Here is a 17166-nt window from a genome sequence, read left to right as displayed (position 1 = left end):
GTTGAGATTTTGAAATTCTTGGCTAAGAAAAAAATTCTACAGATGTGAAAAAATTTTTTAATATTGGTGCAAAATTTCATATCGATCACGCCATCAAAAAAATAGAAAATTCAAGCAGCTTATCGAAAAAATGCCTAATATTTCCTTGAGAACAGATCAGACAATAGGTTGAAATTTAGTTTCTATACCTCGTTGTATATCATTCGGTACATGGTATGCCCAATAATGACTCAAAAATGTATGCTGTAAATTCCAGAAGGATCGTTTCATCAGAATATATTATATAGATTGAATAACCGACAACAATAACATTAAATGCAATAAATCACATTTTCATTTAATTCGAAGGAATAACTTCGAACAGTTCTGATGTCTCCAATATGCGCCAGTATAAAAGAGCACTCAATAGATTTTAACGAATTTTTGATCTTCAATATGACGCCAATTGCACATTTTAAAGATAATAAATCTTTAGCCATTATTTTCATACTGCCTCATTCTTCAGCAAAAAAACAAACTCGTAAATTACGATGAATTATTCTGATGATGAAAACATCGTTGTCCAAACGTCGTAAAACACAAATAAAATCCATTAGGTAATAATAATAGAATACTTCAAGTTTTCCTAATTACATACGACTCCACTAAAATTTCCAAGGAAGCTGAGGAAAATAGCACATTCGTATATAACAAACAGGAAGTTCAAATTCAACATAGAAGGAGCCTCGGAAGGAGCGGAGTCGACAACAAGGAATATTAAATCAGGTGTACCACAAGGATCTGTAATAGACCCCTAATGTTCAATATTTTTGTTTCAGATATCCTAGGGACGAATAGCAAGGAAGCTCAGTTCGTAGAAGAATGAGACACTGACTTGGAAATCGTAAAACTAGGATAAGACAATTCCAGAAAACGTAGAAACATTGAAATATAATTCAGAAAATCAAATATCTTCTAATTTCTAAACCAAAGCTGAGTTTACCAAGCAATTGAATAAGAAACGTGGAAGAAAGAGATCAAAATGAAAAAGAGTCGTAAAGAAGATCAAAGTTGATAGGTATGGAGTCCAGAGTGAACTCGAAATATTTTCAAACTAATTGCCACATCTTTCTTGTCTCAGAAGTAAGCACTTTCAATTTTCAAGTGTAATTCATCCAAAGAACAACTTTTATATGCTAATCTATTTCTTACATGCTCTCTGGATTGCAATGAAAGTGAAATCCTTTATTGCTGGCAATCACAGTAATAAAACATAAATTTCAAATGGGCTGTAAATATTTCGATTCTATCCATAAAATATAATTTCATATCAGAGTAAGATTAATATAAAAAACCGGAAATTTACGACTCGTATCTAGGCGAAGAGATGAGCTTTATAATCAGTTTGGTAATATAAATTGAATTAGCGTGATTTATACCAAAATTGATTTTGGATCCACTTCACGTGCTTTACTACCAAGATAGTATCCATAGGATACTGATAAGAGTAATTTGATCATCTACTCTATTGTTTAATTCTTACCGCTAGATAATGCCTATTATGATACGGACTCACGTGTACCTACATAATTTTTAAGATTTTTAAAGACTTAATATTGATGTAAAAATTAACGATGAGAAAATTAGTTTCATGGACAGGAATTCATGGGAAATATGAGAATATCCGAAGGGACATTAAGTGATTTTTGATAACAAAAAATAATGATGAAATCGTCTTGGAGAATACAACAAAGTTACAAAGATGTGCGGACACAGATCGACAGAGGGAGAAAGAGAGAGACACAAAACCAAAGTTGTTTAGAATGGTCTGAAATGCAATTGAAATATGCTAGTAGAAATTTGGAAGTCATTCCATCCTACAAGTGATAATAAAGTTCTCACTCTGCTTCTTTATACTCGGAAGCAAAAATTATGTCATGAAGGTTTTTGATTGCCCACCAATATGATTGGTGATGAACAATATAGAACCATTTAAAAGAGCAAATGATTGTTTTCATATATTCTCAAAAACTACTGAGATTAAAACAATACTCTCATTAAACATGACTAAATGAAGAAACCAATAAAACTATTAAGGTATTGAATAGAAAATTTGACTCAGTATGTAGAACAGAAAGAAGAGAGACAAAGAAGGTATTATTATTAGCATAAATTGCAAAACTATGACATTGCAGCTAGTATACTCATACCTACATACAAACATTGTAAGAAAAAAACAAAGAGAATGTCTGAAGGCAGCATATGAATATATGGAGGTTCCGCACATCATTGATGTGACTTTACAATCTTTATTCAATCGATCAATATACCGCATGCTACAATGCTAATGGCAGCAATTTACTGCAAATGAAGGAGTAACATGTATCGTCTATCATAGCCTAAGAGCATGAGGACGCCAAACCTACGTCATTATACAGGGTGTTTCCTAAACATGCGGCAAAAATTCAGGGAGTTGTTCCTTGGACTATTTTAAGCATGTTTTGTCCTTGGATGATTTTTGAAAAACCTCTTTGTTTCGAAGATACAGGGCGAACAACATTTTTCATATTTTTAAAATTAATAATAGTTTAAATAAAAATGCGTACCGCACTGTGTTTACTAAGTAGGTACAATTTATTTTTAAATTTGTTTAACAACATTCCAATTACTAAAAACGGCCAGTTTTTTGACTAAAAATCATTAGTTTATACCACTCCAGTAGAAAATGTGGACCGGCGTGAACTTGGCAGCCACTTTTCAGCAGCCGATTTCATTCCAGCAGCCAAACGACCAGTGGCGTCGGTAGAATTTTAAACTAACGAATCGATCTGTTTTTGGGGTGCAACGCAAGAATTTGCTTTTTGAGTTTACTTGAACGACTCCAGTCAAGTTTTTATGACATTTCAATGCACAAAACAATATTATAGATGAACTTGAATTATGCTGATCAATGAAACGACGGGGTATATACAAGTATTTTCACGAATGAAACCTTGAAAAACGTTTAGCCAAGTTGATTTTTGGAATACTTACTCTTCAATAGAAACAGAATAACATATCCGAAGCACATTGATTTGCAGGCCGTCTAAGGGGTAGTTTACACTTGTGAATTTTTCGAAATTTTCAAAAATGACCCTATCAAAAATGTTTAGCCAAGTTCATATTTTGTATTATTACTCTTAAAAAGCTACAGAATAACATATCCGAAGCACATTGATTTGCAGGCCGTCTAAGGGGTAGTTTACACTTGTGAATTTTTCGAAATTTTCAAAAATGACCCTGTCAAAAATGTTTAGCCAAGTTCATATTTGGTATTATTACTCTCAAATAGCTACAGAATAACATATCCGAAGCACATTGATTTGCAGGCCGTCTAAGGGGTAGTTTACACTTGTGAATTTTTCGAAATTTTTGAGAATGACCCTGTCAAAAATGTTTAGCCAAGTTCATATTTGGTATTATTACTCTTGAATAGCTACACAATAACATATCTGAAGCACATTGATTTGCAGGCCGTCTAAGGGGTAGTTTACACTTGTGAATTTTTCGAAATTTTCAAAAATGACCTTGTCAAAAATGTTAAGCCAAGTTCATATTCAGTAGAATTACTCCTAAATAGCTACAGAATAACATATCCGAAGCACATTGATTTGCAAGCCGTCTGAGGGGTAGTTCACACTTGTGAATTTTTCGAAATTTTCAAAAATGACTGTCAAAAATGTTTAGCCAAGTTCATATTCAGTATTATTACTCCAAAATAGCTACAGAATAACATATCCGAAGCACATTGATTTGCAGGCCGTCTAAGGGGTAGTTTACAATTGTGAATTTTTCGAAATTTTCAAAAATGACCCTGTCAAAAATGTTTAGCCAAGTTCATATTCAGTATTATTACTCTGAAATAGCTACAGTATAACATATCCGAAGCACATCGATTTGCAGGCCGTCTAAGGGGTGGTTTACATTTGTGAATTTTGCGAAATTTTCATATGTGATATTCATTTTATTGATTCATTAATGTGATGTTCATATTATTTTTTGTTCAATTATCAAATAAATCTTCTTTTTTCCTCGATATGTTTATGAATTTAAGCATTTGAACATTTTTTACAGGGTCATTCTCAAAAATTTCGAAAAATTCACAAGTGTAAACTACCCATTAGACGGCCTGCAAATCAATGTGCTTCGGATATGTTATTCTTTAGCTATTTAGGAGTAATAATACCAAATATGAACTTGGCTAAACATTTTTGACAGGGTCATTTTTGAAAATTTCGAAAAATTCACAAGTGTAAACTACCCCTTAGACGGCCTGCAAATCAATGTGCTTCGGATATGTTATTCTGTAGCTTTTTGAGAGTAATAATACCAAATATGAACTTGGCTAAACATTTTTGACAGGGTCATTTTTGAAAATTTCGAAAATTTCACAAGTGTAAACTATCCCTTAGACGGCCTGCAAATCAATGTGCTTCGGATATGTCATTCTGTAGCTATTCAAAAATAATAATACCAAATATGAACTTGGCTAAACATTTTTGACAGGGTCATTCTCAAAAATTTCGAAAAATTCACAATTGTAAACTACCCCTTAGACGGCCTGTAAATCAATGTGCTTCGGATATGTTATTCTGTAGCTATTTTGGAGTAATAATACTGAATATGAACTTGGCTAAACATTTTTGACAGTCATTTTTGAAAATTTCGAAAAATTCACAAGTGTGAACTACCCCTCAGACGGCTTGCAAATCAATGTGCTTCGGATATGTTATTCTGTAGCTATTTGAGAGTAATAATACCAAATATGAACTTGGCTAAACATTTTTGACAGGGTCATTTTTGAAAATTTCGAAAAATTCACAAGTGTGAACTACCCCTCAGACGGCTTGCAAATCAATGTGCTTCGGATATGTTATTCTGTAGCTATTTTGGAGTAATAATACTGAATATGAACTTGGCTAAACTTTTTTGACAGTCATTTTTGAAAATTTCGAAAAATTCACAAGTGTGAACTACCCCTCAGACGGCTTGCAAATCAATGTGCTTCGGATATGTTATTCTGTAGCTATTTGAAAGTAATAATACCAAATATGAACTTGGCTTAACATTTTTGACAGGGTCATGTTTGAAAATTTCGAAAAATTCACAAGTGTAAACTATCCCTTAGACGGCCTGCAAATCAATGTGCTTCGGATATGTTATTCTGTAGCTATTCAAAAGTAATAATACCAAATATGAACTTGGCTAAACATTTTTGACAGGGTCATTCTCAAAAATTTCGAAAAATTCACAAGTGTAAACTACCCCTTAGACGGCCTGCAAATCAATGTGCTTCGGATATGTTATTCTGTAGCTATTTGAGAGTAATAATACCAAATATGAACTTGGCTAAACATTTTTGACAGGGTCATTTTCGAAAATTTCGAAAAATTCACAAGTGTAAACTATCCTTTAGACGGCCTGCAAATCAATGTGCTTCGGATATGTTATTCTGTAGCTATTCAAGAGTAATAATACCAAATATGAACTTGGCTAAACATTTTTGACAGGGTCATTTTTGAAAATTTCGAAAAATTCACAAGTGTAAACTACCCCTTAGACGGCCTGCAAATCAATGTGCTTCGGATATGTTATTCTGTAGCTATTCAAGAGTAATAATACCAAATATGAACTTGGCTAAACATTTTTGACAGGGTCATTTTTGAAAATTTCGAAAAATTCACAAGTGTAAACTACCCCTTAGACGGCCTGCAAATCAATGTGCTTCGGATATGTTATTCTGTTTCTATTGAAGAGTAAGTATTCCAAAAATCAACTTGGCTAAACGTTTTTCAAGGTTTCATTCGTGAAAATACTTGTATATACCCCGTCGTTTCATTGATCAGCATAATTCAAGTTCATCTATAATATTGTTTTGTGCATTGAAATGTCATAAAAACTTGACTGAAGTCGTTCAAGTAAACTCAAAAAGCAAATTCTTGCGTTGCACCCCAATAACAGATCGATTCGTTAGTTTTAAATTCTACCGACGCCACTGGTCGTTTGGCTGCTGGAATGAAATCGGCTGCTGAAAAGTGGCTGCCAAGTTCACGCCGGTAAAATGTGGAAGACTTGAGAAATCGGATCATTGCTGGGTGTAACTTAATAAGAAATGATCCTGGTGTTTTTGAAAGGGTTCGGCAGTCAATGAGGAGAAGATTGGATGCTTGTATGCTGACTAGAGGTGGTCATTTTCAACAGTTTTTGTAGGTTGAGTTGAATTTTCATGTAATTTTTCATAATAAAATGTTATTATCTTAAATTTTGTTTTCCCTATATCTTCGAAACAAATAGGTTTTTCAAAAATCATCAAAGGACAAAATATTCTTAGAATAGTCCAAGGAACAACCCCCTGAATTTTTGCCGCATGTTTAGGAAACACCCTGTATAAAAGCTGAAAATTTAGGTACAAAATGTCCCCAATTTAGATTAGGGTAGATCGTAGCTTTGGCAGGTAGGAGGTGGGTGTTGAAGGTGCATAAAATTTGGTATCCAATTGTTCAGATTTTATCTCAATTGATGCCAGACACTTCACATATTGAAAACCCCTCGCCAAACACCTTCAAAAAGTTGAAAATTTGAAGTATAGTTGTTACTTAATTTTGTTAATATTATAGATTTCAAACTTTAGGTAATCAACAGTAGTTGATGTAGTTAACAGGTAATCATTCAGAATTTATACTATATGACGTAAATCTGGCTTTCACGCGGTCTTTCTATATAACCATAAAGTTCTTGGTAGAATCTTTGTTATTCTGATGGTACCCGAGCATGCAGTAACTGATCACCAAGGTTTTTCCTATTAGATCAAATTAAGAACTAGCGTTGAGTCAACTCTACTTGGTGACGTTGGTACCGTGCTTGCTGGATTGAATACCAAGAATACCATTTACCCTCTCTATTACAAGCGTTTCTCAGAATATGAATGAAACTAACATAGCAATGATTCCAAATTTGAAGAAAAATATCGATTATTCGGAGAATTAACATGATTGAAATGCACCGAATAATTTATTAGATTAAGTAGCTTAATAAATTTTTTAGAATACATTTTTTAGAGAACTGAAAGTCAACAATTTAGGTTCATTGTACTAATATCTACTTTTATAAACTCTAGTGATTTTCAGATATCATAATGCAGTTTTTGGATGTCTTAGCATTTTAGGGTAGGACTTATTATTTTGACAAAATGTAACTATTCAAGATAAAAGGAGGGAGTTCAATCGGTGAATATAACCTTAAAATTCATCTATAACTAGGTGCTATGACTGCTAAAGTCAAATCATACATAGGTATCCCTATATCCATTGATTGATTGTGATATGAAGCAATTGTATTCAGTAATTTCGAAAATTCGATGGAATCAAATTTTTTATCTTCTTAACTTCGTTTGCTGTTTGCAGTTTGTCTTTTTGCGGTTGTTTATTTTCTAAGATATGTTAGTTAATTGTTTGAATTTACACTAAGTATCCAATGGCTAGTTAATAGAACTGTTCTGCATGAAAAGGCCTCAAAATATTGCAAATATTTTCAGGAATCTTCAAAATAATATACTTTTTGAGTAAATAGGTATGTAGTTGAAGGTACCTATTTAAACAAAAACAAGCTGAAAAACTTTCTTTAAGTCAATCAAAACAACACAATTCACAGATCGTGCACCAATTCTCACTCACCTTGTTGACAAATCCAAACAAAACGAACACAAAGAAAATCCTCATAGTTTTTTCCACACAAATCATCTTGAAAATTCTATTTTCGGACAAATCTTGAACCACCACAACACCGAACCACAGAAAGCGCACAGCACACGGGTTAAATCTTCGAAAATTTGACGTTTCGAATGTCAGACCTGCATTCTTTGTCGTGTTGTTTTGCCGAATGAAGTTAAGCGCGAAGTTCGCCGCTTAGACCAGCGATGAAATCTCCGGAGGTAAGTTTAGATGCGAGTGCTGCTTCCGATAGGTTAGAAGTAGGGAACGGGTTGTCGAGCTTTATTTCGTTCGCGTGGGATCTGCGACTATGGTCTCTATGCAATTGTGGCATAAGGATTTTTGTTATTTTTTTGGGATAGCTAGGCGAATTGCTTTTCGGCGAATTTTGCGATGAGACAGTTTTCTTAGTATTGTTGGTTTAAGGTGAACTTTGAAGGTGGAATTTCAGAGCCTTGGGGAAGCCCTAGTATGTATTTTACTGGCTTACAACAATATTCTTCTTATTCCAACAATTGAGGAGGTATAAATTAGATGGAAATTTAAATAGGATATCCGGAAATTCCTACTGATGAATCTGCGGAAATAATGAAATTTGGAACATGTTTGGGGGTGCTGTGGGATGATTCTGTCAAGTTATTCAACACGAGGACCCAGTGCTAACTTGAGGAGGCGCTGAAGAACCTCAACATTCTCAGACTTTTTTCGGTTTTTTGCTTATAACTTTCAACTCAATTAGTTTTCGACCAAAACGCTCATTTTCAAAGTTGTAGATAATTAAATTCCTTATAATTTTGTTTCTCGAAACTTTTTTCCAAACCTTATATCAACCGAGATACAACCAATCAAAATTAGAGGAATTTTCTCGAAATGCCAAAATTTGGCAAAAAAAAAGGTTTTGACCCTCTAACTAATAATTACCAGCCCTTCTAGGGTAATTATAGTAATTAATCATCAATATCGATATATTGATCATAGGCTGGTGGAGGGGGGAGGTAGCTCTGACTAAAACTATGTTTATGTGAAGAGTAGATATTTCAATGTTATCTTGGCATGTTATCACCTTTCTGTTAATTCCTATCAACCCATGATTATTTTGAACCTTGATAACAGACCAACTGGGTAAAATCAATAAATAATAAGCAAGAATTAATTGATAAATAATGAAAATAATGATTGTATATAACCCGAAAAAAGTCCCAAAATGTGGGGGTTCATCGGCCCCCCTCAAGTAAGCACAGGGTCCACGTGTTGGATAACTCAAGTGAGTCATCCCACAACACCCCCGAACAATTTGTAGAAGTTTCATCAAGTTTGAAAATTTTTCCAGTAGATCCCACTTTTTTTGTATTTGTCTACTGGACTAATATAGATAGATATAGAAACCTATATGACAAAAAGATAAACGCCATTGCTGTTAATTTTTTTGAAACGGAATATCCTTTTTGCTGAATATTACCATTACCGATCAATTTGCTTGAAAATTTACGCGAGATCAATTACCCCAAACTATTGAAAAAACTAGAGGAAATGCAGATTTTTCGATTTTTTTTGAGACCTCTTCCCTCATTTAACATTCTCCACTTGATATAATTGTGTAAACTTGACAGTTTATCATTTAAAATCAAATACCTAAACGATTAATTCGAAGATGTTTGGAATTTCGCTTCAATGAAAACTATCCAACAAATATTCTTGTATCGTGAGAAATCATATAAATTGATGCTTCAAATATTCATTCTAAATAACGACACAATAAATCAAAATAATTCACTGGAAGCACTGTAATTTATATAATTGACATTATTGGGAGTGGAATTTTTAAATTATACCCGATAGCTCCAACTCCGCCATCTAACATAATTCTGTTGAACTATGAGATATCACAGCTCTTCGAGTAAAGAAACGTACTCCATTATCGACTGCTTTAATTGTTGGAGAGGGGGAAAATTTCTATTTTCGACTAAGAGATTTCTGCAATAAATATTTCAATCGATACCTAGATCACTCACTTCAACGAATTGCCATAATTGTACTTTGAAAGTACAGATTGGAATGAAACATACAATTCTCGAATACTTTTCAGCATTTCAATAGAGTAGTAGGGTTCTTTATATCTTCAATGCTGCTTTTATCGATCGGTAGATGGTGTCTCGTGCATCAAGTAGAATACTGCAGCTTTTATCTTGCGAGTTCAGGATGAACTCGCTAGAGGACGACGAAAGCTACAAATGTCTCAATTACTTTGCACTTGAATTCAACAGGTTGATCACAATCACATGCAGTAATTTGCTATGTGCTTGCATTCAACTGGTACGACTAACGGAAAATAATAAGTAGGAAATGAATCTCTATCCAGATACTGGTGCAATATTTTCTTGTCTAAAGAAAAGGCATTTGATAAAATTAGGCATCAAGGTCTGGAAAATAGAAAATTTAAAGTGAATATCGATAGCACCGCACCAGGTCGACGATCAGAGGAATTGAAGCCGGAGTTCCTCAAGGTTCGATGATAGGACCGCTGCTGTTCAACTCGTATTCATCAAAAGATATCACGCATTTGCTGTCAATTGAGCCATATTTGTTGATAACTAAAAATCAACAGTTTCCGAGATTATCTTGTGATTTTTAAAAAATTTCTCACCATACTTAATTTTTAGTCAAATTTTTTTTACGACTGTAGGCTGCGTTTCGAGGAGTACATATCACTATTGGTCAAAAAATCTTACCTCGTTTTGAGAAATCTCTATAGTCATAGGAAAATAATTGAATTTCAGTTGAGGAAAGAGTTATGTGAAACCCTAGTCATGTCAATTCTGAATTACAGCCTTGTTTTTTGTTATCCTTTTTTGATTCAGACAACAAAAAATCGTCTTCAGTTGATCCAAAATTACTGCTGCAGATTCATTTTCGTCCTCCGTAAATATGATCGAGTATCAGCCAAAATAAAAGAACTTGGTTGGCTCAGGGTGGATAACTTGTATAAATACCATTTAAGCTCGCTGATCCTAATGACCTCTGCTCCACTCTACCTTAAGGCAAGACTCATATACAGGGGAGGTTTGCATGAACGTTGTATACGCCATTCTCATACCCTAGATTTGCCAAGATTCCGTCTTTCCGTTTCTAGTCGAGGTTTCACTCACAACGCAGTCACTGTTTATAACTCAGTTCCTTTAAGTTACAAAACACACCCAAAGATGTTTTTAAAACGGAATTTAAAAAAATTACTTTTGCATTTGCGGGGTGAATGAGTTTACATATGTGATATGATTACCTTTATTTTTCCTGATGTTTTCAACACAATATATGTTCAGTTTATTATTCAGAATAATTCTCAAGAATTTTTTTTTTTTTTGTTATTACTATATTTTTTTTTATAGAGGTTGAGTAGAGGTAGCTATGCTAAACTTCGCCTCTTATTTGTTTTTTTCTTTTGTTCAATAAAGGCAATCTGTTATTATTATATATATATATATATATATATATATATATATATATATATATATATATATATATATATATATATATATATATGTATGAAACTTTTCGTGAAAGTTTTCCATTCACGCTAGTAGGAAAAATATTGTCCCTAACCCATATTGGAAGTACCTTTTCCGCACACTCCACTCCGTTCCGTTCGGTCTACTATTTCCATTTGAAACTTCAAAACCATTGAACATAATGCACTCTCATGGGCGCCCGCAGGGAGGGGCCAGGGGGGGGCGTGCCCCCCCCTGAGATTTTGGATGCCTCATTTTTCAGCACAACACCCTCAATATTACTTTCTCAATCCAAAGGTCAAGGAAAAAAGGAAAGTAATAGATTCACAACTATTTTCCGGTTTTCAATGGAATTACATACTATACATATAATCCATAATCGGCAGAGGTATTTTTTGAATTAAAAACTTTTTTAGGCGCGTTGAGCACTTCTTGGGTGAAGAAAAATCATGGAACCGAAAGCACTCCATGCGTGTCAATTTGTTTATAAATTCATCTTATACACTGCGTCCGTAACCGTTAAGTATGGAACAAAATTCATTTTCAGCTGAACAGACCATTTCAAGAAATAATCCTGAAACATGTCGATTCTTTATTTTAATTTACCGTATTTTAAAATAATAATCTAATATACGGGGTGAATTACTTTCGAGTAATGACGTCAGCGTCATTTTTTTTTTAATGGAATACCCCCATTTTGACTCAATTTTCCGATTTCTCTGGCTGAGCAGATTCCAATAATGTATCACATGTTGATTCCAATTGGTACAGGGTGGACAAAAATACAATAGTTTTGTGTGTGCTCATAAAGTGACGCGTAACATTCTTTATTAGTTAAATTAACAATATTATCAAAAATACGGCAATTGGTTTGAATATAACACCCTGTAGTTTGTTACATTTTTAGATTGATAAAAATGTATAAAAATATGAAATAATTTCTTTCATATTCTGTCTGCTAGACCAAAAGTACCAAACATGTTTGGAAACAGCTCATTTTTATTAATCTTAAAATGTAACAAACTACAGGGTGTTACATTCAAACCAATTAGCGCTAGACAATAAGTATTTTTGATAATATTGTTAATTTAACTAATAAAGAATATTATGCGTTATTTTATGAGCACACACGAAACTATTGTATTTTTGTCCACCCTGTACCACTTTTAGTGATCTTTTGAAATTCAGAGTAGATGCTGGTGATAAATATAAATACAGAAATAGAAAGAAACGGAATACTGATGTCGCCTACGACAATCATGGATGCCTTATTGTTTTTCAATTATTTTCATTTTGCCCCCCCTGAGAAAAATTTCTGCGGGCGCCCATGTGCACTCAATCTCATGTAATACATAACTCGAAATTTCAGATGAACGTAATCGAGTGATTTCATCAGTGAATCTCACTGCACACTTTGATAGTATTTATGTCCTAAATAAATAATATATAATTGGCTTAATACACTTGCACTTGGTAATGAATGATGAAAATACAAAAAGAAAAAGAAGTACGATTTCCAAGTGTGTGATATCATACGATATCAATTATCTATCTGGTTAATGTATCAACAAAAATGCCATCAACATAACCATTGTCAAACAGAAGATTTCCACGCTATTTCATAGGAATCATAATCGAAAGTAAAGCAAGGAGAAGGGTAGCGATCATCCGTACCGCATAACTCAACCCAAGATGACGAACAAACGAAATAGCAGGCATCTTATTGAATGCTGAAGGGTGAAACCAGTATATCGCTACTCTCCATTGATGACATACATTCTCCTTGGTTTACTTTCGATTATGATTCCTATGAAATAGCGTGGAAATCTTCTGTTTGACAATGGTTATGTTGATGGCATTTTTGTTGATACATTAACCATATAGATAATTAATATCGTATGATATTACACACTTGGGAATCGTACTTTTTTTTGTTTGTATTTTCATTATGTCTTAAAATTAAAAAATTACTGACATTACTCCTAAACGACAGCCTTGTTCCCTAGACCATAGATAAACCGAGCAAAAAACCTATTTCCTACGACCCCCTTTCTCCAGAACTGGAACTCGCCTATTTTCTCCAGTTGGAACTTCTACGTGTTTTCCTGACAAACATCCTCCCCAACATGCGAAATTTTAATCACATCTAGGGCGATATCTGATCCCCCAACCCCTTAACTCAGACTTGGATAGGTGTGCAAATATTTGCGGAGGGCCTCAAATAGAAACTTTCTCGATGAAATCACAAGGGCCGCATGCCAGAACGATTATCTAGTCAGCGGTGACTAATCCGTCGGGCCGTACTTTCCGGTCTTGCTCTCTCAGTTTCCGTGTCAACTGACGATTTTATATGGGATAAATGAACTGGCTGGCATATTTGCATTTTCTCGGATCGCCGAATCCTTGCAATGGGAAAAACGGACAGGATGTCCTTCATTTTTCTTCCGGAGAGGAGTAGTAGTTCACTTTTCTGCTAACAGGACCGGATCTCATCTAGAATGGACTAGTTTTCATTTTTTTGTTAAGGATTAATTCTAAAAATTTAAGTAAAATGAAACAAAAATGTGGAAGAATCATTGAAATATCTCTAGAAATGAAAAAGTTATGGGACTTTGAAGTTGCGCTTGGAAGAATAATTTCATAGTACGTGTAAGTGGCGTGACGTCACACACTAGACGACTGGTATTCGCAGAGTGCTTACGAATTCATTGGTGTACAATCACTTGTGCCGTTCGTGTCGTGTTTTGTTCGTTACACGATGGCTGAAATAACTTACTATATACATACATATAAATTACTTTTTTCTCTTTTACTTTTTACTCCTCACATAAATATGTTTTGCCATTGATAGACTTCAACAACCAGTACTCAACTACAAACTGTTTATGAAACGTTTTTTAAATAAACCATCGTTATAAGTTGAACCATGATGAAGCAAACTCAAAAGTAGATACTTTCTTGAAAAGTTTAACTCCTTTTATTTCAGCACTGACATAAGATGGATTTGAAGAAAAAACTCCATCACTGCGAATATATCTATTTTAGGCAAATTGTCACTTTGTCCTTTCACGAAGCCTTCTTCCATTATGGTGACATAAAAACAAAACTCGAGTTAAAACTACACTGTACAACTACAAACGGCGCGAGAGCCTTGGCGCGGCTAAGTATTTAAACGTAATTTATGGTGTAGCGATCACAGGCAAAAGCCGTGACGTCACATACCAAAGACTTTCCGCGCTAAAATACGTAAATTTAAATAATCTATTTTTCAGTCATTTATTGATGGATTTTCAAAATTTTTTCACTGATTTATTAGTTTTGCTCTATATTTTAATTCCATCGTGTCAAATATAGTATTACCAACATCACTAAACTAGTCCATTGGAGGGTTTCTCTTGTTTCTGATGTGCTGTGAAAGATAAGGTCAGGTAATTTTTCCCTGACATATGTTTTGATTTGAGACTAGAATTTGGACATTCGAAGGCGATATGACATGAATGTGAGGTAATGCAGTAATGTATTTATACAGGGTTTGAGTCCTGCACGAGGAGGTACTTTTTCCAGAATTGAAAAATTGTCTGTAAGCCATTAAGATTAAGATTTCATTGAGGAGGTTTCGTTTCACTGCGACCTAATGGTCTATTGTGCCCCCCATCAGAGCTATTCTCTCCATAACGTGATCTACAGCTCGCCTTTCAGTTCCAGAGTTATGATGAACTCCTATATCAGGGATGACTTCAAGGAGGCTAATTCCTCACTTCTATAAGTTTCGTATCAAAGGCAGGTTTTGCGTTGGCTAGCGATGGCGAGGCGTTCTGTCATCAGGTGATCCGGAGTTTCTTCCTCCTCCCCAAAGAATCTGCACTCGTCGTTTTCTGTAAGACCCATTCTCATGAGGAGTTTCCTAAGGCGGCAATGTCCTGTGAGGAATCCAGTGAGAGATGTAGCATATTCGTACTAAGATCCACATACTTTTTGGATCTTGTAGAGTCAAAGTTTCAAAGAAACTTTTTGGAGTGCTCCAAACCAGGAAGATTACGCCAGAGTTTTTCTCTTTCGGTTACCTCCTTTTCCTGAAGTCTACAAGCCATGATTTTATTTTTATATAGTTATGTATTAATGAGGAAAAATGGACAGATGGTACATAACACTATGTGAACATAACATCTTCCAAAAGTGATACATGTAGGTACTCCAAAGCTCCTCTGAAAAAAATAATTAAGGAAGTGCAGTTTCACTGCGACCTAATGGTCAATTGTGCCCCCCATCAGAGCTATTCTCTCCATAACGTGGATCAACAGCTCGCCTTCCAGTTCTAGATTTCTTGTACTTCAATATCTGGAATGGTTTCAAGGAGGCTTATTCCTCACTTTTACAAGTTTCGTATCCAAAGCAGGTTTTGCGTTGGCTAGCGATGGCGAGGCATTTCTTCACCAGGTAGTCCGGAGTTTCCTCCTCCTCTCCACAGAATCTGCACTCATCATTTTCTGTTTCCTAAGGCGATAATGCCTTGTTAGGAATCCAGTGAGGAGGCGTAGTATATTTTTGCTAATATCCAGATCCAAAAAAGGTATTGAAAATTATGGGAAGCGTTGAAGTACCCTCTTGAGGATGGTCATCTTGACTAAAATAAGGTGTAATAAAAAGAAATTCACTATTTTTGCATGAGGAACATGGCTTCAAATACCATACTTAAAGTGAACCGATTCATGTCAAATATGCGCCGTTTTGATCATGACCGTCAATCCTAGATTGGCCACCTTTTTCGCCGGCTCACCGCGTTTCAACCAAGACCGTTTCCACTTGACGTTGTCGTATGTGAACCAACCGCTTTAAAAATGGGTCGATTTTGTTGCGATTCTGCAGCGATTTGCAGATAGAAATTCGGTCCATGAGGTTTTTTGTGTTAACCCTTGTGGTACCAATACATCGAGCTTCTTCTTGAGGCCATCCTTATGGAAATAGATCTTAATGGTTTTTGATGCAATCTTCAGCTATTGGGCAATCGAAACAGTGCTTACATGACGGTCAGATGGCGTTTCAGTGCGTGGTGCATCTTTGAGATCGAAATAACCGGGACGAAATCGAAGAATCAAAATTGCATGTAATTGGCTGTTACAGTATCAAAACCATAAACACTATTTACATTTGCAGCCGCCTGGATTGCATTTTCGCTTTTTTCGAAGAAAAACTGTATAATGTAGCGTATTTTTTCTTTACTAGTGTCCATTTGTCCAATTTGACGTGCGCTCAAACTAAACTGAATTAATTAATCACAAAACTTTCAGAGAAGCTTTTGTAGAACGAAATCTCATCTTTCTATCATCATCTAGAGGAAACCGATAGGACTTAAACAACGTGAGACACGGATAACTAAAATCATCTATTGGAAAAATAATGGATTTCCTTCCACTACACCTAATGTATTAGAATTTTCAAGAAAAAGTTTTTTTTTAGTGGTTAGACCTGGGAAATTAATTTTGAGATGAAATTATAATATCAGGTGCGCTCAACAATCCCAATATACTATTCTTGTATTTTTAATGAAGTTTTCAGACACTTTTACCCTTTGTGCGAACTGATTTCGACACCTTTATTTATGAACCCTCGAAAATTCAAACAGTAAAATATGAAGCAGTAGCCATTAGACCTATCAATAAATCATAAGTTACAAACTTTTGCAGAAAATAGTCGATAACGTCATCTTTATGTTCACACCATACATAAAAAGAATATCACCGAATTCATAAGTTGTGGAATAAAAATTGTTCTTTCTGATTCTTTATACCATTTATCCTTTTTCATTTCCAACATTAAAAGTTGTTTCAAATCGTCACCATTCGATATAAAATAAATATATCCCTAGATCATCTCGTTATTAAAGAACTACCTCATATAAAGTTTTCTACTACGTAGAAAATTCAAATTTGACGCCA

The 17166-nt window shown here is 34.5% G+C and overlaps 1 protein-coding gene across 2 annotated transcripts in view; it reads right to left on the bottom strand.

Moving 5' to 3' along the window:
- LOC123681035 overlaps nucleotides 1–7959 on the bottom strand; it is a 51545-nt gene extending 43586 nt beyond the window's left edge. For both annotated transcript variants that reach the window (XM_045619200.1, XM_045619201.1), the window contains exon 1: nucleotides 7692–7959. In XM_045619200.1, coding sequence (XP_045475156.1) covers nucleotides 7692–7757 — 66 coding nt within the window. In that variant the 5' untranslated portion in view covers nucleotides 7758–7959. The remainder of the gene's footprint in view (nucleotides 1–7691) is intronic.
- Between the last annotated feature and the right edge of the window lie 9207 nt (nucleotides 7960–17166).

The sequence above is a fragment of the Harmonia axyridis genome, chromosome 5, assembly GCF_914767665.1.
Source record: "Harmonia axyridis chromosome 5, icHarAxyr1.1, whole genome shotgun sequence".
Lineage (NCBI taxonomy): Eukaryota > Metazoa > Arthropoda > Insecta > Coleoptera > Coccinellidae > Harmonia > Harmonia axyridis.
This window is presented reverse-complemented; position numbering and strand designations above follow the sequence as displayed.